The 26,394-nt window shown below is 39.1% G+C and overlaps 1 protein-coding gene and 1 long non-coding RNA gene across 2 annotated transcripts; both read right to left on the reverse strand.

Annotated features, from left to right (window-relative positions):
• Positions 1-12,409: 12,409 nt before the first annotated feature.
• LOC106355077 (pullulanase 1, chloroplastic-like) lies at positions 12,410-14,196 on the reverse strand. Its single transcript, XM_048781180.1, has 4 exons — positions 14,128-14,196; positions 13,976-14,032; positions 13,724-13,798; positions 12,410-13,565 (listed from the first exon to the last, which is right to left on the reverse strand). The coding sequence occupies exons 1-4, from the start codon at positions 14,173-14,175 to the stop codon at positions 13,395-13,397; spliced, it is 351 nt and encodes a 116-aa protein (XP_048637137.1). The 5' UTR covers positions 14,176-14,196; the 3' UTR covers positions 12,410-13,394.
• A 4,735-nt stretch (positions 14,197-18,931) lies between these two features.
• LOC125575389 lies at positions 18,932-19,873 on the reverse strand. The gene is made up of 3 exons (XR_007339801.1): positions 19,401-19,873; positions 19,175-19,315; positions 18,932-19,060 (listed from the first exon to the last, which is right to left on the reverse strand). It is a non-coding gene; the product is annotated as an uncharacterized LOC125575389 (long non-coding RNA).
• Positions 19,874-26,394: the final 6,521 nt, after the last annotated feature.

Raw genomic sequence — 26,394 nt, forward strand, 5'->3', positions numbered from 1 at the left:
ATTAAAGTTTAGTTATAATATAATTTACATACATGGTAGTTTTTGTATTAAATAAAATGTTATATGACTGCCAATGGTATATAGTGTAATTTTTCTAGTAAATTAAAAGTTGTTAAAACTGAAAGTTGAGGAAAGCTGTGGTGACGACACATAAGCTAATAAAATAAAGGCTAGACTTTAAAAATACTTCTCTATTAATAAGTAAGGGATAACAACACCGTTGTCTTTCATACGACAACACTATTAGCACTTAACGGGACAAAATCAACATTACGAAAAAATGAAACCCAAGGCATTGTATTAAGAACAAGGCATGTTACCAAGAGAATATTATGGTACAGAGAATTGTATTGTTAAAAAGGATAGGTTCAACCATTACTCACTTCAACAAACACTGTAGTTGTTCTTGCCGGTACAGTGAAGCCGCCGGAAAATGCGTCATTGATATCACTCAAATTACCCTAAAGAGTGTTACTCTCATCAAAAGAGGTTCAGATGTAGTACTTAGGGATCGAATCCACAGAGACTCTAGGATTACTCAACAGACTTAAATAATTAGAAATGAAGATAGACTGAAAGGTTTTAATAGTTTTAAAAGCAGTAAATGATAAATCGAAAACAATAGTGATTCAATAGATTGAATTGAAGTGGTTTCAAGAATGGGAAAGTAGCTAGATTCAGGTAAATCTTAGGTATGAAAGGTATGCACTTAGTTTAGACTAAAGGGTTTGATGGTTTTTGAACTAAACAATGATTTAACCGGATAGGTTATCTTCGCTAGATCTCGGATCTCAACTGTCGTATTTTGATCTCGAGAGAGTGTCGATCGATGTGACTTGATGTACATCGACCGATACACCTTTGTAACAATCGATCGACAGAACGATAGTTGCGTCGATCGATGGTTATTCTAGCGAGCCTTGCGAACGGGTTTAATTTGTTCTCTAATCTTCTCAGACCAACAGTCGTTGCGCCTGAGTTAGTTAGATCACGCAAATGGGTTCAGGTATTGAGGGGAAACGGTTAGTTGGACTCAATTAATCCTAAGATCTAAAATGAAGGTGATCAATCTCAATTTTAGCATTAAGTTCACAAGCAATGAAAGAACAATCAAAACACCTTTTTAATAGTCATATTAGCAGTACATAATTTCAACCATGGTGAGAAACCTAAATCTAACAATTGGTTTACTCAAACATATTCATGAGAGACAAAGTCATGATGGTGTGAAATAAACTCAAATGAAACATAGAACACAAATAGATAGAGTAATAGAGATAAAGGAGTTCAAGATCTTCTCTGTTTTGCAGTCTCAAATCTATCTCTCCAATCCTAAGCTCTTCTAATGGTAGCCAAAATGCTTCTTCTCCAAACTAGGTCTTTTTGCAAGTGTCTCCCTAGAAATGATACAAAACCCTAGTACATATAGCCTAACAGGCGGCTAGGGACTTAATTTGTAAATAATAGATCTTCTGGGAAATGAAATCTTTTAATTTGCGATTTCATTCGTGTGACTGGGCATCGATCGATGCACATGTATGTATATCGATCGATGGTAAGTGATTATGATCGACCGATGTTGCTCTTCAAGCGTCGATCGATTTTCCTTGCGTAAAAGCATTCCAAAATGTCCCAAAAGTATCATTTCCTTCCATCAGGTGAATAAACCTGTATTTGCTTTAAAAAGACTCTAAAACATGATTAATACATCTTAAAACCTTTATATACTATGTATAAAAACGGGTGAAAGTCATGGTATATCAACTCCCCCAGACTTATCTTTTGACTTGTCCTCAAGTTAAACCAACGGACAATCTCTCTGGAAGAGGGTTGAAAACATCAGAGACTCACAGATTTGAAACATTGAAATTATCACCTCTATAATGTTTCATTCCACATCTAAAGTTCCTTCTTACAGATATGCATTATGCAATATCCTCGCTTAGCAACCAAAATCATCTAGCCAACAATCTTAACTAATCTTATTGTCAATCTCCTCAACCAACCTCATTTCTTAATGTAAAAAGTGTAGGCTTTACCTTGGGAGTATCGATCACAGGATGCAAGGATTTCAGACAAGTATCTAGAACTGCAGGTAAAAGTTAGTTCCTAATTTCTCTCTTTCTAATTTCTCTCTTGAGTCAAAGTCTGCTTCCATTGCAGGATCAGTGACCAAAATTGGACAGGCTTCCATGAATCAAAACTTAATGGTGGTTGCCACCAAGCTCTGTTCACTTCTTTTTGACCTATATCCAAGAGTTCTTTGCAAAAGCGAGCCTTGAAGATTGTCGCCTCCAAGTCCCGTTTTGAACTCTTTTATTGGAGTCTTTTATGAATCAAGCCTTAATGGTTTTAGCCACCAAGTCCTGTTCAGACTCAACCTAATTAAACAATAGATCTTATTTTATTTTATTATATGTATATATATATATATTTTTTTTTTTGACTAACTAATCTAGGGTCGAAATTAGAGAGAGGGATGTGATATATAATTCTACACAAGGCTTTACCTTCCAGACTTGTCTGAAGAATCCGATCCCATGTATGCCAAGCCCCAAGACAAGCAGTGAAGTCAGGTTAGTGTTGGATGTTAGCTTTATAATCCCCTTCACTTTAGCATCTATAGCTTTATAATTCTACACAAGGCTAACAAGCTAGCAAGTGTGTATAGTTGACTGGTTGATCCACTTTAGCATCTATAGTATTATCTGCAGTCAGTAAATCTAGAATGGTGCTAGAAAGTGGTTAGACATTCAAGTAGAAATCATTAGTTCATAATCCCCTTCTTGACTCAATAAAATTATTTTTGAAAAGATTTTTGACAAAAACTCAAGAAAGTGGTGTTAGTAACTACCTCCCCCAGACTTAAATTGCACCGACTCGGTGCAAAGTGCCCAAGGGTAGGTGAAAATCAAGTTAGATGTTTGAGAATGTTAGAGTGAAAATGAAGTACCTATCCGTACTACACATCGATCAATGTAATCCTCTCCATATCGATCGATGTTACTCGCCTAGAATCGATCGATGTAATCCTCTCCATATCGATCGATGGCGAAGCACAGAAATTTTTGCATGTGCTTGGAGTCAAACTCGAAGTTCCTTGCCTAATGTTAGCTCTGTTAGACAACCACGCATAAGAAGAAATAATAAGCATCCTCAGACATAAAATAAAAGTTTAAAAACATAAATCCTACAAGTTCAGAAAATAAATAAACAAGTTCATAATAGGAGGAGAAGAGATAGAGATGTGAGGACTAGTCGGTGTCCTCATCAGTCGCCTCATCGTCCTCTGGAGAAGGGTCCCTGCGTGCTGCTGCTGGTGCTGGTGCCTGCGCTCATGTGGCTCTCCTGCTCCGACAAGACACTCTAGCCCAGATGGCCTGAAGAGCGTCCACCACGAACCTCTGAAAGTCTCCCTGGTCGTTCATAGGGATGTCTGGTATGTTCGGGAAGTCGGGGAGAGGCGGTGCCTGTGCTTCCTGAGCTCTGGTACATGTTCCGCGGGTTGCGGAGAAATGCCTCGTCTGGCATGCATCAAAGCTGCTCCACGTTGTTTCCGAAGTCAGTGATCCTCCTATCCGGTAGGGGTAGAAGGCGATGCTCATCGCGGATCCTGAAGCGCCAGAGTTTCCCTTCCTCGAGCCATAGCGAGTGCACCAAGTGGTGCTCGTCGAGGAAGGCGTGGTCGCGGTCGGCAGAGTGAGAGTCGAGGCGGATGCCGAAATACTGGAAAATCGGGGTCAGAAGACTCCCAACTGTCTCCTTCTTCTTCTTACCCTTGCTGGTGAAGGGCTTCTTCTGCAACTCCACCAAGTGCGCGGCAAAGACAGCTCTGAGGTTCGGCGGGCTTACTTCGCCGTCCTCGTCCAACTCAACCAAATCCACCACGCCATTGACTGCGCAGAAAAGTAATGTGAGCTCCTTTATCCTGACCTTGTTGGGCTCCATCTTGCAAACCAGTGTGTTTGCAAGGAGCCGTAGGAAGTAGCGAATTGCAGGATGGCGGATGTCTGATAGCACGGCCCTGTTTGTGTCCCAAACTGCTGTGCCGACGATTTCCCAGAATCCCTCGAGGTGTGGGAAAGGTGGGACCGTGTAGGAGGCGATGCTCTCATCGAAACCGTAGATACGGCAGAGCTCGGTGATAGTGATCCTGTAGCGTGTCCCTCTGGCGAAGAAGGTAAAAGTACCATCTCCCGCTACCCTCGCTGCTGAAGTCCTGTAGATGACCTCGACAGTGGCCATGAACTGGCGGACGAGATCGGGGTAGAGGTCGTAAGCGCGAGAGGGCATGGTACCGAGTCCTAGCTGTGTGATCATGTCCTGAATATCTCCCTCGATCCCGAGCTTCTTTAGGATGCGTCGGTCGAGGAATTTGGTGGGCTCGATAGAGACTCCCAGCCAAGCATTGTAGAAGAGGCTGTCGTAGTCGTCCCACTTGTCGGACAGGGCACGTTGACGGCACTCGTTGCTGTTGATCGCTGCCTTAGGATCATCATAGCCCGGGAAATCGAAGGGTGTGTTTTCGGCGCGAGGCCATGGAGGACGCTGTGGGTTGGTGGAGCTGCTAGTCTCGTCGAACCTCCTTTTCGACCTGAGTTCTCTGTTTCGTGCGTTTGTTTCTGAACTGCTCATCTGAAACCAAGAAGAAAAGAAAGTTAGCATTGTCGATAAAATGTAATATCGATCGATGGGTTATACAGAACATCGATCGATATTTTCGTGTCGGAACAATCGGACAAGGGAGCATCGGTCGATGCGAACGAGTTCATATCGACCGATGTCGAATCGCGAAACCTGCAACATCACTCAACTCCAAATCGCGTTTATACGAATCAAAAGGCATGAAAATCACAAACCGAACTCTAGATAAGCAATATGAACTACAAAAACATATCTCAATCATACTAAATCAAGCGTTCTAGTCCAACTCAAAACGAAAACCCTAATTTTTCGAAAAAATTGAAAATTTCGAGTGCATACCTTGAATGTTGATTTCGGGAGTGGATTTAACAGTTACAGAGTCAAAAATCGAGTGGATTTAGGCGAAGAACGGACGAAATCCGTCAATAATCGAGAGAGAAAAGGGGTGTTTTTGTTTTCGGTTTCGTTTGCGAGTGTGGAAGAGGAGTGGGCCGATATCGAGTGAAATAAGTGTTTTAACCATCGATATGCCCGCATCGATCGATGGCAGTGATGCCTCGTCGATCGATGTCCTCTTTAAAAAATGAATCCTAATTTCTAAATCTTCTAAATAATGCTAATATTAAAAAAATACAGAAATTACTATTAATTACGATTAAATATAATTTATTAATTAATGATTTTTAATTTTTAATTAAATCTTTTTTTTATTAAATAAAATGGGTTGCCTAACATTCAGCGCTTAAATTTTAAGTCTTAAGCTCGACTTCCTGATTAAACTAATTATCAGGTTCATACAGCACCATGGGCGCTTACGCTGGTGATTTTGCCCAATAATGCTTAACTTGTTGGCCATTCACTGTAAATTCCAGGCCTTTATCATTTTGTAAGGTGATAGCTCCGGAGGGTTGAACGTTCGTTACGGTGAAGGGTCCAGACCAACGGGATTTTAGCTTTCTAGGAAATAAAGTTAATCTAGAGTTATAAAGGAGGACTTGATCATCCGGTTCGAAGTGCCGGGATATGATCTTTTTATCGTGATAAGCTTTAGTCCTCTCTTTATAAATTTTCGAATTTTCGAAAGCTAAATGTCTGATTTCATCCAGCTCGTTGAGCTGGATGAGTCTCCTTTGTGCAGCTGGTTTGATATCAAAGTTTAAAAGTTTGGTAGCCCAAGCTGCTTTGTGTTCCAGTTCGACTGGTAGATGACATGATTTGCCATAAAGGAGGTGGAATGGTGTTATTCCTAACGGCGTTTTGTAGGCGGTCCTGTAGGCCCAAAGTGCATTATCTAGTTTCCCAGACCAATCTTTTTTGGATGTTCCTACGGTTTTCTCTAAGATTTCCTTAATTTTCCGGTTAGAGACTTCTACTTATCCACTAGTTTGTGGGTGGTAAGGTGTAGCTACTCTATGATGAACACCATTCTTTTTAAGCAATCTATCAAATATTTTGTAAATGAAATGAGTTCCACCGTCACTAATGACTACTCTCGGAACTCCAAATCTTGGAAAGATTATACTCTTGAAGAGTTTAATAACCACAGATGCGTCATTGGTAGGAGAAGCTACTGCTTCGACCCATTTGGATACGTAGTCTACAGCGACTACTATATATTTGTTTCCATATGAAGACGGGAAGGGTCCCATAAAATCGATACCCCAGCAATCAAAGACTTCAACTTCAAGAATGAACTTTTGTTTCATTTCGTGTCTTTTGCTTATTTTTCCACGTCTTTGGCATCTGTCACATTGGTTTATAAATGCGTGGACATCGCGAAAAGTGGTCGGCCACCAAAATCTTGCTTGGAGAATTTTCGAAACCGTTTTAAAGGTAGCGAAATGTCCTGCATAATCAGCTCCGTGACATTGGTAAATAATGTCCGGAATTTCAGCTTCGGATACGCATCGTCTGTATATGCCATCAGAACAATGCTTATAGAGGTAAGGTTCATCCCAATGATAGCGTCTTACTTCTCTGAAAAATTTCTTCCTCATATATCCCTTGAGTTCGTCTGGCTCAACCTCAGCTGCCAAATAGTTAACTATGTCGGCATACCAGGGTCGGTTATCCGAGTTTCTACCAATCGCGTTTACCTCCCGTTGTTATAATTCCTCAGGTGTGAGATTAATCTCATCACCAGAAACATTAACTTGTAAATCGAAATTGATTTTAATAGACGGGGGTTCGTGATCTTGGTTATTGGAGAGTTGAAGAAGTTACATCAGTCTCATTATCGATCGATGTATCACTACGTGAATCGACTGATATGCTATCTCTCTCATCAATCGATAGATCTTCAGATGTGAGAGATATTTGACCGACGAAGGATGTATCAATGTGTGGAACATTCTCTGTGGGAAAGAAATCGTCTATAGGGACAACATCCTCTATCCTTATCCGGGAAAGATGGTCAGCGACTCCATTATCTACTCCTCTCTTATCCTTAATTTCGATGTCAAACTCTTGGAGTAGTAGAATCCAGCGTATGAGTCGAGGTTTAGCATCTTCCTTTTGCATTAAATATTTGATGGCAGCGTGATCAGTGTGAACTATCACTCGTGAGCCAATCAAGTATTGACGGAATTTTTCAGAAGCGTAAACTACAGTTAATAGTTCCTTTTCTGTTGTTGCGTAATTCCGTTGCGCTTCATCAAGCGTGCGGCTGGCGTAGTAAATGGCATGTAGCTTTTTGTCTTTCCTTTGGCCTACTACTAGGGCAGTGATGTGGGATTTCTTTAAATCTTCAAAAGCTTTCATGCATTCAGGGGTAAAATCGAATTTAATATCCTTGCATAATAGGTTATTTAAAGGTTTAGAGATTTTGCTGAAGTCCAGTATAAATCTCCTGTAAAACCTTGCGTGTCCGAGAAAACTTCGCACGTCTTTAACAGTTTTGGGTGGAGGTAAACTGGTCATTACTTCAACCTTAGCTCTATCTACCTCTATACCAGCGGCGGAAACCCTATGTCCTAACACTATTCCATCGTTAACCATGAAATGGCATTTTTCCCAGTTTAGGACAAGGTTCTTTTCTTCGCATCTTTCCAATACTTTGCATAAATTGTCGAGGCAACTCTTAAAATCTGATCCGTACACTGAAAAGTCATCCATAAATACTTCCATGAAGTCCTCGATCATATCCGTAAAGATTGACATCATACAACGTTGGAAAGTGGCGGGGGCATTACATAGACCAAATGGCATTCTGCGATATGCGAAAGTTCCATAGGGGCATGTAAACGTTGTCTTTTCTTGATCATCCGGGTGTATAGGAATTTGGAAATATCCGGAATATCCATCAAGAAAACAGTAATACTGGTGATTAGCTAATCTCTCCAGCATCCAATTTCCTATAATCAATACACATCCGATGACCAGTAACGGTGCGAGTCGGAATGAGTTCATCCTTTTCATTCTTCACTACAGTGATACATCCCTTTTTGGGTACAACATGTACGGGGCTTACCCATTTGCTATCCGAAATAGGGTAAATAACTCCAGCATCAAGGAGTTTTATAATTTCCTTTTTAACTACTTCTTTTAGATTCGGATTCAATCTCCTTTGCTGCTCTATTGATGTTTTAGCGTCATCTTCCAAGTTGATCCGATGCATGCAAAGATCGGGAGAGATTCCAGGAATGTCATCGAGAGAATACCCGATCGGTTTCCTGTACTTGCGTAATTTATTCAGCAATAAAGCAAGTTCTCCGCTAGTGAGATTGGCGTTGACGATAACAGGGTAGGACTGGTCATAAAGGTAAGCGTACTTAAGACCGCTGGGTAGAGGTTTTAACTCTACCTTTGGTGCTTTATCTTTAGACCAATTTGATTGCGAGGGAGGTTGTCGATCGACGGTATCTTGTAGGTATCGATCGATGACAACTTCTGAGTCATCATTTTCTTCTACATTTGCAATTCCGATGCTAGTGTCCATTAGTCGCATGTAATCGTCTGTCCTATCTGATATGCTGAAAATTTCATTTCTCACGTGGTTAAGGGTGTCTTCTAAGGGGTTGTCTGAACACATGTTTAGGAAATAGTGTTTTTCATCCTCAAAAACTTTTTCCACATAGAAGGCCTGGTCATCTATTAGGGGTCGCTTAATCAGTTTTTCCATATCAAAAGTCATCGAGATATCCCCTATGTTCAAATTAATTCGTCCTTCTTTGACGTTAATGATTGCTCCAGCTGTAGCTAGGAATGGCCGACCCAGAATGAGGGGGTCTTTGGGTTCTTGTCTGTATCTCAACACAACAAAATTCGTAGGCACGATGCAATCGTTAATCTTTATGGGAACATCTTCGAGAATTCCTTCGGGTACCCTAATAGATCTATCGGCTAAAACCAGGGTGATCGGAGTTGGCATAAACGCTTTATATCCTAATGTTACTGCAACAGAGTAAGGCATAAGGTTCACGCTAGAGCCAAGGTCACATAATGATCTAGGAAAGCGTGTGTTTTCTATTTTACAATCTAGGACGAAACTACCAGGATCTGATCTCTTTGTTGGAGTTTCTCCTTTAATCATAGCACTTACTTCTTCTGAAATCATCATCACGCTATGTTCTGCAATTGGGTAGTTTGGAGATGTCATGTCCTTTATATACTTCTTAATCGAAGGTGCTATTTTTATAGCATCACTAAGGGACATCTCAACAGAAATTTTGTCTAAGGCTTTCTTGCAGATCGCGTTTTCTAATGATTTCTTAGTTTGCGTTTTACGAGGAAAAGGGGGTAAAGTCCTATAGACTCTTTCAATTATGGGTTCGGGTTGAGTAGACCGTCGATCGACGGGTTTTTCAGGTTGTCGATCGATGGTAGGTGTTTTAGGTCGATCGACGTCAGTTTCCGTATTGTCGATCGATTTCGTCCTCAATCTTCGTATCTTCTTCTAGTTCTAAGTCTATTGCCTTTTCCTTAGCCTTTTCAGCGGTGGTTTTCCGGTTCTCTTGAGATGGATTTGGGTCAAGATCGTTAAGAAGAATAGGATGAGACTTGCTTTTTCTGTCCTTGTTAGTGTCGTCAGGTTTTCCAACATCTGTGTTGTCCCTCGTATCTGCTGCGAGGTTTTTCCCGCTGCGCAACATTACGGCACTGACTTGACTTCTCGGGTTTAAATCAGTTCTCCCGGGAAGACATCCAGCATCTCTCTTTATGGCAGTTGCAATCTCAGCTACTTGACCTTCTAATTTTCGGATTAGTTCTCCCAAAGAATCTGCTTTTTCCATTAATTCTCCGTAAACCATATTTATTTTTCCGTAAAACTCCGATTTTGTCTTACGGTTGCCAGTAAGAGCTTGTCTGATATTGAACCTCTCTCTTCTGGTACGTGATTTTACAGCAGTGTCATAAGCTTGGGTAAAGCTATCGACATTAAGCACAAAGTAGAGATCGGAACAGTTTGTCCCTTCATCCAAATAATCATCGGTGTCAGACAAAGCATTGCCGTCGATCTGGGCTATATCAGATCGGTGTTTGTTTTGAAGAAAGGAATGAAGGGATTTAAGGGAATTCTTAATTTCTATCAAATCAGAATTGTCTTTTGGACTTGTGGCCTTTTCCATCTCTTCATCCATCTTTTATAGGATCTTCCCGTTGTCATATTTTTGATAAGACGTCTAGCTCCTTCGGGATTCCTAGTGATGAAATTTCCATCACTCGCTGTATCGAGTGTGGTTTTATAGCTCAAATTAACACCTCCATAAAAGATGTTAAGAAGCTGTGGTTCTGAATAACCATGATGGGGACATTCAAGTTCATAGCCTCTGAATCTTCCCCATGCATTTTTAAACGATTCGCGTGGACCTTGGCGAAATGTAGAAATTTGCTTTCTTACTTCCCAGTAGCGTTCATCAGTGAAAAATTCTCTAAGGAAGGCACTTCTAATCTCTTCCCAACAAGTGAGTGATCCTGTTGCTAAACAGTTTAACCACCTGAGTGCTTCTCCTTCTAGGGAGAATGAGAATAGTTTGCAACGATCATATTCATCTGGTATTAATTCTTCCAAAGTTTCAATGTGATCTTGTGGGTGTTCTGGGAGAGATCCACGGAATGGGTTTTGACGAACCATACGGTAGTAATCTGCGTTAAACTTAGATTTCTTGGTATCGTCTCCTGGTATTTTAATAGCGGACCTATTGGAATAGGTCCTACCAGGACCAAGGTAGTCTTGTATGGACAATTTTATATCTTCACCTTTAGTTAAGGTGGAATTTTCCTTAACAGGGATTTCAGTCCCCTGTTCAGTTTGGCTAGCTTCATTGCTCGTTTGACCATTTAGTTCAGTTTGGACTACTTTCTCATTAGCGGGCTTGGTAAGAGAAAACTTACCTGCTTCCGGCTGGGCGGTATCGATCGATGTTGGCAGCTCCGTATCGATCGATTCTTCTGACTCAACATCGCTCGATGGAAACGTGTCTCCGTCGATCGATGGTTGGTCGCGCTCTGTGTTCTCTATTCTTCGTGTCTGCGTAACAGATTAAGAAAGAAAACTTTAGCAAGATTTTCGTAACAAGTCTATACTAAATTCTAAATTAAATCTAATGGTAAAAAGAAAGAGTCCCCGGCAACGGCGCCAAATTTGATATCACTCAAATTACCCTAAAGAGTGTTACTCTCATCAAAAGAGGTTCAGATGTAGTACTTAGGGATCGAATCCACAGAGACTCTAGGATTAATCAACAGACTTAAATAATTAGAAATGAAGATAGACTGAAAGGTTTTAATAGTTTTAAAAGCAGTAAATGATAAATCAAAAACAATAGTGATTCAATAGATTGAATTGAAGTGGTTTCAAGAATGGAAAAGTAGCTAGATTCAGGTAAATCTCAGGTATGAAAGGTATGCACTTAGTTTAGACTAAAGGGTTTGATGGTTTTTGAACTAAACAATGATTTAACCGGATAGGTTATCTTCGCTAGATCTCGGATCTCAACTGTCGTATTTTGATCTCGAGAGAGTGTCGATCGATGTGACTTGATGTACATCGACCGATACACCTTTGTAACGATCGATCAACAGAACGATAGTTGCGTCGATCGATGGTTATTCTAGCGAGCATTGCGAACGGGTTTAATTTGTTCTCTAATCTTCTCAGACCAACTGTCGTTGCGCCTGAGTTAGTTAGATCACGCAAATGGGTTCAGGTATTAAGGGGAAATGGTTAGTTGGACTCAATTAATCCTAAGATCTAAAATGAAGGTGATCAATCTCAATTTTAGCATTAAGTTCACAAGCAATGAAAGAACAATCAAAACACCTTTTTAATAGTCATATTAGCAGTACATAATTTCAACCATGGTGAGAAACCTAAATCTAACAATTGGTTTACTCAAACATATTCATGAGAGACAAAGTCATGATGGTGTGAAATAAACTCAAATGAAACATAGAACAGAAATAGATAGAGTAATAGAAATAAAGGAGTTCAAGATCTTCTCTGTTTTGCAGTCTCAGATCTATCTCTCCAATCCTAAGCTCTTCTAATGGTAGGGAAAATGCTCCTTCTCCAAACTAGGTCTTTTTGCAAGTGTCTCCCTAGAAATGATACAAAACCCTAGTACATATAGCCTAACAGGCGGCTAGGGACTTAAGTTGTAAATAATAGATCTTTTGGGAAATGAAATCTTTTAATTTGCGATTTCATTCGTGTGACTGGGCATCGATCGATGCACATGTATGTATGTCGATCGATGGTAAGTGATTATGATCAACCGATGTTGCTCTTCAAGCGTCGATCGATTTTCCTTGCGTAAAAGCATTCCAAAATGTCCCAAAAGTATCATTTCCTTCCATCAGGTGAATAAACCTGTATTTGCTTTGAAAAGACTCTAAAACATGATTAATACATCTTAAAACCTTTATATACCATGTATAAAAACGGGTGAAAATCATGGTATATCAGTCATACACTGATTTTTTTACTATTTCATCTCCTGACTTCACCTGTAAAAATGAATTATCATTTAACATTTCTAATATTCATTTGAATTAACCAAAAGGTGAACGCTTATGATATTGTCATACATTTATTTACTGTGCAATTTACATGTACCGGATGTAATTCGAGATTCCTATTTTTCAGAGAAGGACTGAGAAATGAGAACTCAGACGGGCGAGCATTGAAGATAACCACAACGAATGAGTTGCTGTTGTTAGAGTTAAAGTACCTTTACAAAACAATGTATTATACGAAGCTTTGAAAGATACGTGGATCATGTTATTGGTTTTTAACTTACACTGGATCAATCTGAGATACACTTGGGATGCCTTTGTGACCATCTTCAATGCTCATGACGATGGTGTCAGGGACTGACGAGGGGCATGTATTATGAAATCACACTCGGTCCTGAAAAAAAAAGTCACATCGATCCACAAGTTTTATGAGATCTGTTACTTTCGGTCTTTGTGACATTTCATGGCATTGCAAAAGGTTGATAGTGAACGTATACTTCCGTAAGAGAGCAGATAATATAGTCAAGAGAATAATAAAACAGTAGTCATCCTGACCTGGATTTCCTTTGCTGAATCTAAACGGAAGAGAGGCGATGAGTATCTGATGCATAACAAGTCTAAGAAACTGTTGAGCGTGGCAACTATATGACTGCTTTGAGGTTTGAAGGATGGGTCTTGCAACCTCGGTTTAATCCTGGAGACATATATAGCAGGAGCTGACTGGTTTCAGAAACATGCACTGGTTGTATGGTTCTACAAAGTAATCCATACATTGAATGCAATTGAGTCGGTACTTACAGCGGCCAACTGTATTTGTTTTTCCCTTTTGGAGGAAGCCCAACACCCCAGTTGTTGGACTTGTAGCTGAAGTCTAACCTATTGAACCAATCACCTGAGTTGTAAGAATCACGATCAAGTGACTTCGAGTGTAAAATCTCGTCCCCAGCATGGAAGAATGGTATACCCTTCACATTCAGAATACAACATATTAAATTTGAAGTTTTAAGATAATGAGCCAAAAAAGAAACCAAATCATGTAATAGATTCCCTGCAGCCCTGTTCTCCAGTCCCTTATCCTACAAAGTTATTTATCTCTGAGCAAAGTTGTGAGACAGTAGAGAACCTGCGAGAGGGCAATCATACTTGATGCCAAATGATTTATTCGACACCTTTCATCAACTGATATTTTCATCGGTGTCTGCATGAAAACGTTGGACAAAGCAGAAATAAGTCTACAGATAAACTCGAGTAGGAATGCAGAGTGAACTGAGAGCATTTCAGATTTGAATTTTAATCAAGCAAAAGTATACATTGAGCTAGAGATTCAGAAGGTGGACATCTGCCTAAAAATTTAGAAAACATATTTAAATATTACCTTCAAACTGATAATGTCAAAGAAGGTTTCATTGTCATGAGCTGAGACGTAGTTAATCTGAAACCACATGGAAATGTTTGATATGAGCGTCAGACATTTATCACTACTTGACTCACTCAAAAGATGCAAGTGGTAGAAATAACGTTTCATACCGTTTCTGTAGGCTGTGAAGCATATGCAAAAGGTGTGGCATCATGCATTAAAATCTCTGATCCCTTCACCTATGGAACGACAGCAAAATAACATAAACGGGGAGACAGTCTTTGTGAATGGTTAAATAATTAAGTGTGTCTAATTACACACATCTTTTCCTTCATGATTAGTTAGCACATAATCCTTCAAATTTGCAGCCATCCCAATCTAATCCACGATGGAAGTAAAAGGAATATATTATCAAAAGACTTTCTACAACTTTGTTACAATATATCCACACAAAGTCACATTGCAACTTGTAAGACAAAAGAATTTAGTAAGTAATGATAAAGAACGGGGACCAGTTGTGAAGCGAATTAGAGAGCAAAAATTTGGGTTTGCAATCCTTAAGCTTTGACCGCAGAAATAAGATTACCGTATTGCATGTGATATAACGGCAATCAGTTACCTGGATGTGATATTTGGCAGTAGAAAGCATCAGCTGCTGGGTAGCTTCTGTGTTGGATAATTCCAATTAACTTAAGGAGCAAGTTAACTCATTAAAGTGAAGTTTGATGGGTTAAGGAAAAAGAAAACATATCGAGCTTAGGAATGTTTCCATATTATTATTAGGAAAAGATGTAGCTTCGCCCTTTAGGAAAAGATGTAGCTTCTTCCTATATAAAGAGTTCTCATGGAGAGATGTTCCAAAAAGAGAAACACATTGAAAGGTTTAGTTTTGAGAGAGTTTCTAAATCTAATAAGAAGAGAAGTTCTTATAATCTTTGTGTTTGTGCAACTCTAATTAGTATCAGAGCTCCAGGTTTCGAAGGTCGTTTACAAGAGGAGTTGTAACTTCGATCAAAACATGGAAGACGATTCTCAAGCACGTGATAAAGGTCTTGAGATGAAGAAGGACATACAATGTCCGATGCTAACATCGACCAACTACACTGTATGGTCTATGCAAATGAAAGTGATGCTTCGTTTATACGAAGTTTAGGATACAATTGATCCAGGGAGTGATGATGCAAAGAAGAACAATATGGCGATTGCTCTGATCTTTCAATCAGTCCCGGAAGCGCTAATACTTCAGATAGGAGAACATGATACATCGAAGAAGATTTTGGAAGCTATCAAATCCCGTAACCTAGGTGCTGATCGCGTGAGAGAAGCGAGGTTACAGACTTTGATCTCTGAGTTCGACAAACTGAAGATGGAAGACACAGACACGGTGGATGACTACGCAGGAAAACTTTCAGGCTTAGCATCGAGAGCAGCCGTGTTAGGAGAGATAATGGAAGCATCAAAGCTGGTAAAGAAGTTTCCGAAGGGACTTCCAAGAATGAAGTTCATTCACATCGTAGCTTCGTTAGAACAAGTGCTGGATCTAAATTCAACAGGTTTCGAAGACATTGTTGGGAGATTGAAGGCTTTCGAAGAACGCACCAAAGAAGAAACCCAAGATGAAGATCAATCGAAGCTAATATTTGTAAAGAATGATGCACAAGGTCATGGAAGCCATAGCAACTCGCGAGGAAGAGGCAGAGGTAGAGGCTATGGTGGAAGAGGAAGATGACGAGGAAAGTCTAATGGTTCTGATGGTCATAACAAAGGAGGAGAAGCTTCAGACAAGACCAAGAAGGACTACTCCAAGGTTAAATGCTGGAGATGCGACAAGATGGGGCACTTCGTGTCACATTGTCCTACACGACCAAGAGAAGAAGCTAACCTAACGGAAACACAAGAAGCAGATGCATTATATATGCATGAAGTAGTATTCCTCAACGAAGAGAGAGTGTTTCCTAAGAGGTTTGATGAATGCGATGGAAATACTAGTATATGGTACCTTGACAATGGTGAAAGTAACCATATGACAGGCAAGAGAGAGTTCTTCTCAAACCTAGATGAGAGCATCAAAGGCAAAGTCAAATTCGGTGATGGATCAAACGTCGAGATTGTTGGGAAAGGTTCGATCACGTTCATCGGAAAAACATGGGAGAGAAGAGCACTCAAAGATATCTACTACATCCCAAGTCTTAAACACAATATCATAAGTCTTGGACAAGAAACCTAGATGGGTTGTGAGGTTAATATGAAAGAAGACTTACTGATGCTGAAAGATCCCCGTGGAAGGCTATTAGTACAAGTCGCAAGGCAACCAAACCGATTGTACAAGACGCCAATGGAGGTTGAATATCCAAAGTGTCTTCAAATACAAGAAACTGATGTTACATGGATGTGGCATGCACAGCTAGGACATGTGAACTTTGGAGTCATGAAGAATATGGTAGACAAGGAGATGGTAGTAGGGATGCCTCAGGTGACACACAAGAAAGATGTGTGCAGCGCCTGCTTAGTTGGGAAGCAAACTCATATCGATGTTACAGAAGAAGGAGATGGTGATGAGCATCAAGATCACCAACACCATGAAGAACAAAACAATAATGAAGAAGAAGAAGCTGTAGACGCTGGTGAACAAGAGCAAGTAGCAGAGAACAACGATGCAAACCAAGACCAACATGTAACATCAAGATATGGCCATAACATTAGAAAACCAAAGCGGTTCGATGATTACATCCTACCGCTGAAGTTGAAGGTGGCAGACTCTTTCTCACCATCGATGGTGAACCAAAAAATTACATCGAAGCTGCAGTGATACAAGCTTGGATTGATGCAATGAAGGTAGAGATCGAATCAATCATCAAAAATAAGACCTTGAAGCTCGTCAAGAAGCCGGCAGGTGTGAAACCGATAGGTTTGAAGTGGATCTATAAGATCAAGAGAAATACAGATGGAACGATGATCAAATACAAACCAAGGCTAGTTGCAAAGGCTAAGTGCAACAACAAGGCATAGACTTCGACGAAGTATTTGCACCAGTTGCTCGGATAGAAACCATACGACTACTCTTGGCGTTAGCAGCAACTAATGGATGGGAGATCCATCACTTAGATGTGAAAACTGCGTTCCTGAATGGAGACTTAAATGAGGATGTATACGTGACTCAACCAGAAGGCTTTGTGGAGAAAGGAAAGGAGGATCATGTGTACAAACTTAGCAAAGCACTGTATGGTTTGCGTCAAGCTCTGAGAGCTTGGAACATCAAACACGACCGTGTTCTCAAGGAGATGGAGTTCACGAAGTGCACCAAGGAACCTGCGGTATATCAAAAGAAAGAGAAGGGGGAGCTTCTTATCATAGCTATTTACATCGATGACTTGTTTGTAACAGGGACTTTGCTCAATGTTATCAAGCAATTCAAAGATGATATGTCAAGAAGATTTGAGATGTCAGACCTCGAGATGCTTACATACTATCTTGGTATATAAGTAACACAAGGAGCTGATGGCATTCACATCAAGCAAGGAGGATACGCGCAAGGTATACTTGTCAAGACGAAGATGGAATCATGTAACTATACTCACGTTCTGATGCAAACAAGTTTGAAAGTATCAAAGGCAGAGGAGGAGCCTGAGATTGATGCAACATCGTATCGATCACCATAGGATGCTTAAGAGAGAGTCATGGAGACGCAATGAAGCATATATACTCACGTTCTGATGCAACATCGTATCGAAGAAATGCGATGCACCTATTAACGGTCTATGGAAGTTCATCGGAGTTCAGAAGATCAACATACCTGAGATTCAAGTTGGAATTAAGGGGGAGAATGTTGGATAATTTCAATTAACTTAAGGAGCAAGTTAACTCATTAAAGTGAAGTTTGATGGGTTAAGGAAAAAGGAAAACATATCGAGCTTAGGAATGTTTCCATATTATTATTAGGAAAAGATGTACCTTCGCCCTTTAGGAAAAAAGGTAGCTTGTTCCTATATAAAGAGTTCTCATGGAGAGATGTTCCAAAAAGAGAAACACATTGAAAGGTTTAGTTTTGAGAGAGTTTCTAAATCTAATAAGAAGAGAAGTTTTTATAATCTTTATGTTTGTGTAACTCTAATATTCTGAACCATGGTCATGACCGTTAGGCTGTCCCAAGAAGGAAAACTAAGAAACGCGAAGAAGATAGACAATATTTTGATGGTATGGAAATTTCAATGGTTCAACACCCAAATTTGAAACGCTTACATGGGCAATATAACACGTGATGTGATGTTTATTGTTGGTATGGAAAAATGTGTATGCGATTTTATTGTCTAGTACCATATTATTCAATTTAAACTTTGGTTGGAGCTAAAACAATTCAGTGATACAATATCTTGATGGCTAACTGTACAAACAAAATTGAAAATACATGTAACAATAAACCTGTAACGAATCCTTGTTGAAGAGGATGACCAAATGGATCCACCAAGAGTTGCATCTCGTGTACGGTCATTAAAACTGAATAGGGACATAAAGTTCCAAGTAAAAAAAAAACAGAATCAGGAAGATGCTGAACAATCATTGAAGAAAGTAATAAGATGGTCAGTTCAGGAAATCAATAAATAAATCATGAAAAATCTCTCTTTCAAACGTATTGAGGCAATTAACTTCACACCTTCCAATTCCAGTCCCACTTAAGCTGAACTGTGAAGCATTAACTCCACGTCCATTGTTAGCAACTTCACCAAAGTTCCATCCTTCGCCATATCTGATAAAAGGATGGCAGAAAAACATTATATGGGCCAAAAATATTTCATAAGAAAGACAAAGGATTATGCAACTAATGTTAGGGAAAACTTGCAAGTCTGGTAGTGAGGCAAGACTTACATATAAATTCTTGAACCATCAACTCCATTTGTTTCCTTTCTCAAGTAATTGCAGATTTTGCTTTTACCTAAGGAACGTGGACATTATAATGCACGTTAAAACTATTGTACGATCACAACAGAACCTAATGAAACCATAACTGAAAGGACACTAAAGGATAACCCTTAGAGGAGTAGGAGAGAGGCTTACCATTGTATCTTTCATAATATGACCCATGAGATCAAAACGAAAACCATCAACCTAGCAGAATCAGCACATGATCAGCCAGCCAGAGGACAAGAAAACTTTTTTTTGTGGGAAAGAGAAGAAAGTAGCATGACGGAAAAGTATTCAGTATATCTGACATGCATGTACCTTATAATTAACAACCCAGTTTAATAGATCATCTCGTATCAGACGATCGACCATATAATGCTCGCTAGCAGTGTTGTTTACGCATGTACTGTTTTCAATAAAACCATCATTGTTCCTTCTCAAATCGTAACCTGGAACTATCTAAGCAAATACATTTTGTCATGGACGATATAGAACTCACACTAGACAGTTATCAGACTAAAATCAGAAATATATCAGTGCTCACCTTATCAAGAACAGAGTCTTTGTCGTGTGGCCCATTTGCATGCAAGTGGTTGTAAACAACGTCTAAGACGACATTAAGACCGATAAAATTAAGAGCCTGCCAAAATAAATCATGAAATCATTGACACCTTGTATGATTCACTACAAAATTTGGCTTTTAAATGAGCTTATTAGCGTTGCAAATCACTAGGAGCAGTGGAAAAATGCAAACCTGAACCATTTTTCTAAACTCAATTATACGCATGGACCAGTCGGATCACTAGCGTAGCTTCCTTTTGGGACTCCCCAAAGCACATGATTATACCTTCACAAAACAGGAAGCATGTGATGAAGGTGACTGCTTCAAAATGAATTGAGTAACTTACGTATCACAAACTACCCCCAGTTAAAACCATCATCATTCTTGATTTCTGTAATACGAGCTTGAGCCTCAGCTGAATCAGGTGGTAATCCTTCCAGCACACTAGTGTCTGCAAACAAAAATTCATCATTATGTGTACAAAAAAATTTCAGATACAGAAAACAGAAACAGGATAGACGACTTTCTTAGTTTGACATATGTGTCCTTTCAACTATTGAGCTCTAACTTTACTGCAATGAATAAGGTCTCCTCAATTTAAGGGGGGAAATTGCATCTCAAGCCTGACTCGCGAGCAATCTATTAAGTAAGCGCTTAAGACATCAATGACATCCCTACCTATATACTTCCAGTTCTCCTTATCATCATCAACATCACCAAATTGATATGTGGGAAGAAAATGTAGATGGGTCAGACCTGCATCCGCTAAATTTTGAAGATGTTTCACACCTGCAGAATCCTGTCATAGATCTAATGAGATATGATACAGAACACGATGATACCGAAGACGAATATATCTAAAGGAACTATATATGTTAAGGGCAAGCATCAGAAGGGAATACATGTGCGTGTATCCTTACAAGTGTATTTTACGGGATGATACTTACATGTAATTATATAACTATATGTATCAATGCTTCGATCTTGCTGTTTACAACTCAGTTAGATTCCTTAGTAAACTATATGATAAAGTTAGTAAGTGGTCATCCTTTTGGTTTATATAAGTTTGAACCTAATGTACCTTATTATGTACTCCTTACAAGTTCGATATAGATCTATTGGATTCTGGGATTCTGGGATCCCATCCCAGTCTCTCCCGATACCGTAGGGACCACGACCGAGTTTGCTGGTGATGGCGAGGAAGTGGACCGTCCCGCGGATGTATTTGGAACTTCCTTGTCTGGGAACCTTTATTTCGATCCGTGAGAGATGAAGTCAGCGTTGCCGGGAATAGGATTTCCCTTTATCTTGTAGTTGTGGCCGAGTGTGGCATTTGTTTATCTATGTCCGGCCGAGTGTGGCATTTAAACTTTTATCCTCATGATATTGTAAATATTATATATCAACAGAGAAGCCATCCACGTGTTAACAAGAATCGAACCGAGAAAATTCTACTATTAAGTATGCTCTTAATAGTGTCGCTTTTCTTTTAAGGCTGGTTCAAACTTTTTTGGTAAAAAGGAGGGGAGTCAACAATATTCTTTCCTTTTTGGAGCCAGAGAAAAGGAAATCAGATATTTCCAAATCTTCAGAAGAATCCTTTATGAAAGAAACAGCCGGCCTGGAAAAAGGAAAGGTGCCAAGGGAAGCAGTGTCTCCACCTTTCTCTTCAAATCGACGGATCCTAGTCTCACAGGCCCCAGAATCCCCCTAGCGAGAACTTCTCCAGCCTGTACGCAGCTTAACATCAGAGTTCCGGTCCCATCATCTCCAGAAGATAAGAAAAACTACTACTAGACTCCAGTCAAACACAAAGGAACCGATCTTCACCTGGGTTCAGAATGAGTTCCGGCTTGAGTGGAACCTAGGATAGCAAGATCAATGGAACGGGGTCCTGCCTAAGGGGAGCCTGCTGAGAATGAGCAACCCCGGTTGACTTGAGTGCACATGTTATTCCCCGACTTCGATGACAAAATCTAGAAATAAGGGGCAAAAATATCCCGGTATCATTTCCTCCAGCCTCCAGGCAGGACCCAGACCCTCGGGTCCCCGATAAGAGAACACTCCAGGTCCCTGCTAGAAGGAACCCCGAGTTCGGTCCCTGGAACCGAGCTCCCTTCCAAGAAATGGAAAACTTCCGATAAGGAGAACCTTCCATATTTCCGAATATGAAAGAGCTTAACCTAATGGAACCAACTCCTAGACGACTATATAAGAGCTACTAAAACCCTAAAGCAAAAGATCGACTTCTCCAAGGTTTAGAGACTAGAATTAGACGGCTAGAATTAGGGTTCTTACCAATTACCTTGTAACCTCGCTTTTTCTTGCTTGTTCTATCTAATAAAAGTCTCTTCAAGCCTATCTCTTTATTATCCTCTCTAAATCCTCCCCATATATTTAAGTATAGTATGGAACGATGGTACTAGTAACTTAATTATATAACATGTCCATGTCATGATTTTGGGTGCTCAGTGATTAGGTCACAGAAAGCAATTTCTTAGTATATTAGTGGAGTTATTTGGGAATAAGATAACTTCTTCGTCGTTCCAATCAAACCAGGATGAATCACTTTGTAAAAAGCTTGATTTGGGTACATAAAGTGGTGGAGAATCACCAGGAAGTTGAACAAACCTCATAGGAATTGGAAAGAAAAAGTTTTTCTACTTTCAAATCAGGTGATTCCAGTTTTCCAGTTTGGGAATAAGACAACTTCTTCGTCGTTCCAATCAAACCAGGCTGAATCACTTAAGTGGTGGTTTTAGGATCCATTAAAGGGTGGTTTGATTTGGATACATTAAGTGGTGGTTTTAGGATCCAAATGGTAACATGCTTAAGAACTGCAGTGCAGTTCTAATAATAACAAAAACATATATATGTATATAAATTTTTTTGTTATTATTAGTTGCGGTGCAATGCGATTTAGCCTGTTCTCATGAACCCTGAATCTTTTAAATTATGGGTCTTATTTATAAATGAAAATATGACCACAACAGGCTAAATCGCATTGCACTATATGTTACCATTTGGATCCTAAAAAATGTTGATTGAGTCATGATAGCCTTTGGTTTAGGGTTTGTTAATATATGTTATAGTATTGTTGGTATTTTCAAGGTTGAATTTAAATAGAGAATGAAAGAGATATGATTTGTGTGCATAATTAATGAGATATGAAGAGTAAAAATTGAAGAGAATTTGTACTCCCTACACACAACATATACCCTATTTGCACTCCATACCCTATTTCCCCCCAATTTTTTTCCCCCCATCATCACCATTTTCCCTCAACTCTATGGTATCCCACTTCTTTTTGTATATTGAGCTAATTTACTCAAAATTGAATATCCCAACGTGCATATGAAATATTTCTATGTATTAGTATTAGTTCATGGACCCAATTATTAACCTAATGAGTTATATTTATAACTACTAGGGGCGGGCCGCGCGCTTCGCGCGGCGAATGGATTCACTAATTATTTGAATTGATATTTCTTTTTAATTTTAAAGGGAAATTATATGTTTTGTACTGAACATTATATATGTCAAATCGTTTTATATAGATTTTCAAAACACATGGACTTTAAAATGTGTGCAATTAAATAAATTGCATGATAAATAATTTGTCTTCTGATTTTCATAAAAATAGGTACTATTCTTTTTTTTTGTCAACAAATAGGTACTATTCACACTACAAATCACAAAAGATTAATCGTTAACCAAAAAAAGAAATTTAACGTGGAGGAAAAAAACGAATTAAAGTATTTATTAAAGACAGTGTTAAAAAAATATATTTATTAAAGACACAATCAAATCAAATATATGTCAAACTGTAAAGCTACTGGGACGTAGAACCATGTGCCACTTCGATCCTCATACTAAAACATGTAAGCGCCTAGGTAGTCTGAACAGAACAGCCTGAATCAGAGGACTGAAAATCCCAACTGCATTTTTGGTCAGACACATGAGATCGGTGTCGTAGTTACCGAGCTCCCTGTATCAAAGTAATCCAATTGAATGTGCAAACAGAGCAACACATTAATCTCAAATCAAAAAAATTCAGAAATGAAAAGGACATGAGAAGCTTTACTTGTATTTTCATTGGTTTGAGGACAGCTTTTGCAAGAAGCACAACTAACCTATAAAACATCACTTCCTATGCCAATCTGTACATAAAAGTCTCTTGGAGGAAATCCCAACAACAGCTTCGTGTAGTATTGTATAATCTGTTAACAATCCAAAGAAAAAGTTCCAAATACCAAACTGAACGAAGACAACGAAACCAAAAAAACGATTATTTTTAATTGAGACATGAGAAAAGGATGATCTCTGTTTTTTTTTGATAAAGGATGATCTCTGCTTCCATGTGTTATGTTCTTATCTTTTGCTCAGAAACACATTTAAAAGTGTCTAAAGTTTCGATTGTGCTGCTGATTAACGTAATAACTTGCAGTGTTAACTGCAATAATATTTTTCTTTATTATTCCTTCTTGTCATAATTAAATTTGTGTTTTTTCTTTTGATTGTGATTAAAAGTGGATGGATGATGAGTTAGTTATAAAATGTGTTATCATCATCTTAGTCTTGCACACATTATCATTGTTCTTTTTTTAAGTCATTTTAAATATCAAACACAACCCACGTGATGAGAGTTGAAAAGTCTAATGCCTATTTGCCCAAAAGAAAATGAAAAATGTTTTTATTAAAAGTAACTCATCATAATTCAGCCAGTCTTTTATAAATACTTATAAATAGAAGAAAATTGATATGTATTTTTATATAGTGACATCACGATCTCTACATCTACATAACGGCTGTGAGTAAGAGACTACATAAAATAACATACTACAAAATGATTAGTAATGCCGACGTAACACTGATTGACATTTTTAATTCATTTGTAGTCTGCGAGCTTCGAACCGTGTTTCTCTTTACTTAACCAAAAGAAAATAAAAAAATTTGTGCCAAGCCACAATTAATTAATATAGGGAGATCGTATTGAAAGAAGAAGGGAGATCATATTGAAAGACGAAGAAGAAGAATCAAAGCATGAGTGGGCAAGAAAATCACGATGGCAGCCGGATCTCTACTCCCGACGCGTCGGAGCCCAAAGCTCCTTTTTTTTCTTTTTCTTTGTGAAGCGCCCAAAGCTCCTCACTCCTCTGACTACGCTCCTTATCCTAAGCTTGATCCCAACGACGTCGCTCCTCCTCCGCCTCCCATCTCCGACGATGCCTCCACCACCATGCTGCCGGAGTTCAATCCCTACATCTCTCCTTCACCTGCCCGCAAGAGTCAGCTACTTTGCATCATCCGATCTCGCATCCTATCTAATTTCTCTGTTTGATTGATTGATCGATTTTGGATTTGGGGCTGATACGATGGACTCTGTGAAGGACACGCTTGGGAAATGGGGGAAAATGGCAGCAGACACCGCCAAGAAGGCTCAGGATCTCTCCGGGAAGATAAAACAGTCCAATTTGATTAATTAGAATCTGCGGAGATCGAGAGCTACCGAGAGAGACGATCATGATCAGGAAGATGACATCCACAGTTGCATGGCTTTGCTGGAGAAGATGGCGGAGGAGTCTAGTAGATGCGATTTCCATTGTCGATTCTTAAATCCCTTTTTTGTATTCTTGAACCACTTGGGTACGCTCCTTTGTTGATCTATTTCGCTAGAATCACTTCTATCTTCTTCTTCTCCGATCGAGATTTGCATATCGTCAGCCTCACCTCCGGTCTGACATGATCCATCGCCGGCGGTTTAAGCTTCTTCGTGTTATCCACTGGCACCACCGTCGATTTCGCCTTTTCGAGCCACCGGCGAACTTCTTCACCACTTGAACCACAACACAATTTTCATGACCGTGTTACCCTCCTTCAGATCTTCAAGATCTTGGCTCTTTGTTTTTGGATTTTGATTTTTGAATGGGTTATGGAAACATCAGGGAACTGTAGTGGCCATGGTTGTGATGTAGCGATGTTCAAGACGGCATAGAAGATATACTCATCAATCTGGAAAAGTAAAAGAGAAACTTATTTTTCAGAGTATGAAGAAGTAGATCCGGTATTTGCAAGCTATGGAGAGCTTTCAAATAGGTAAGAAGGTTTGGTGTCCTTGCTTAGAAGATGAACATTGATTTGCTATAGGGAATGAATTTCTTGATAGATTTTATTTGTAGATCAAGTATTGCTGAATGCACGATATTGGGGAAGGGTGTTGAAAAGACTTAGATGCATTAAATGTATTGGAGAAGCGTTATGCAGCCGCAATATATTTAAGTTGGGCTACAAAATGGTTTAAATGGGCTCGAAATGTTAACTTAACTTTTTTATTCCAAGCCCAATCCGCCAGTGATGTGGCACTTTGATTGGTTCTGATTATTTTGACCATGTGGCATCCTTTAGAAAGCTTAAAAATAGCTTCTTTTATATAGTGGGATTCTATATCAATCATGACCGTTGATTTTGGAAACGTAAATTATGTGGCTTTGCATTCTTTCCAAGTTGAAGAAAAACAAACGTTTTTTATACTTTCTTTGTTAATATATGATTTAATCTGAATCGATATTATCATATGATTTAGGGGAAAATATTAACTAATGGACCACGCGAAGCTACAAGTTGACGAAATTGGCTCATTTTACTGTATGCTATTTTTTAATTAAAATAGTTAATAAGTTTTTCACTTTACATAGGTTGCTGGCCCAGTTTGGAATCGCGCTAGGCACTATCCGTACGGTAATTCTGGACCTAGCGAATTATTAAAAACTCGGGATAAATTCGGGATATACGGAGGGTCTAATTTTTACTATTGTTTATTATATTTATGATATGTTTAACAAAGAAACATAAAATATAAAAATTCTTAGACATACTTATATAACATATAACAGTTTTTCAGTACATATCTGATTCAAAAACCACAAAAGAACTTCCAACTCATGGGATAAACAAAAATAGATTATCTTCATCTTGA

Source organism: Brassica napus, chromosome A5 (genome assembly GCF_020379485.1).
Source record: "Brassica napus cultivar Da-Ae chromosome A5, Da-Ae, whole genome shotgun sequence".
Taxonomy (NCBI): domain Eukaryota; kingdom Viridiplantae; phylum Streptophyta; class Magnoliopsida; order Brassicales; family Brassicaceae; genus Brassica; species Brassica napus.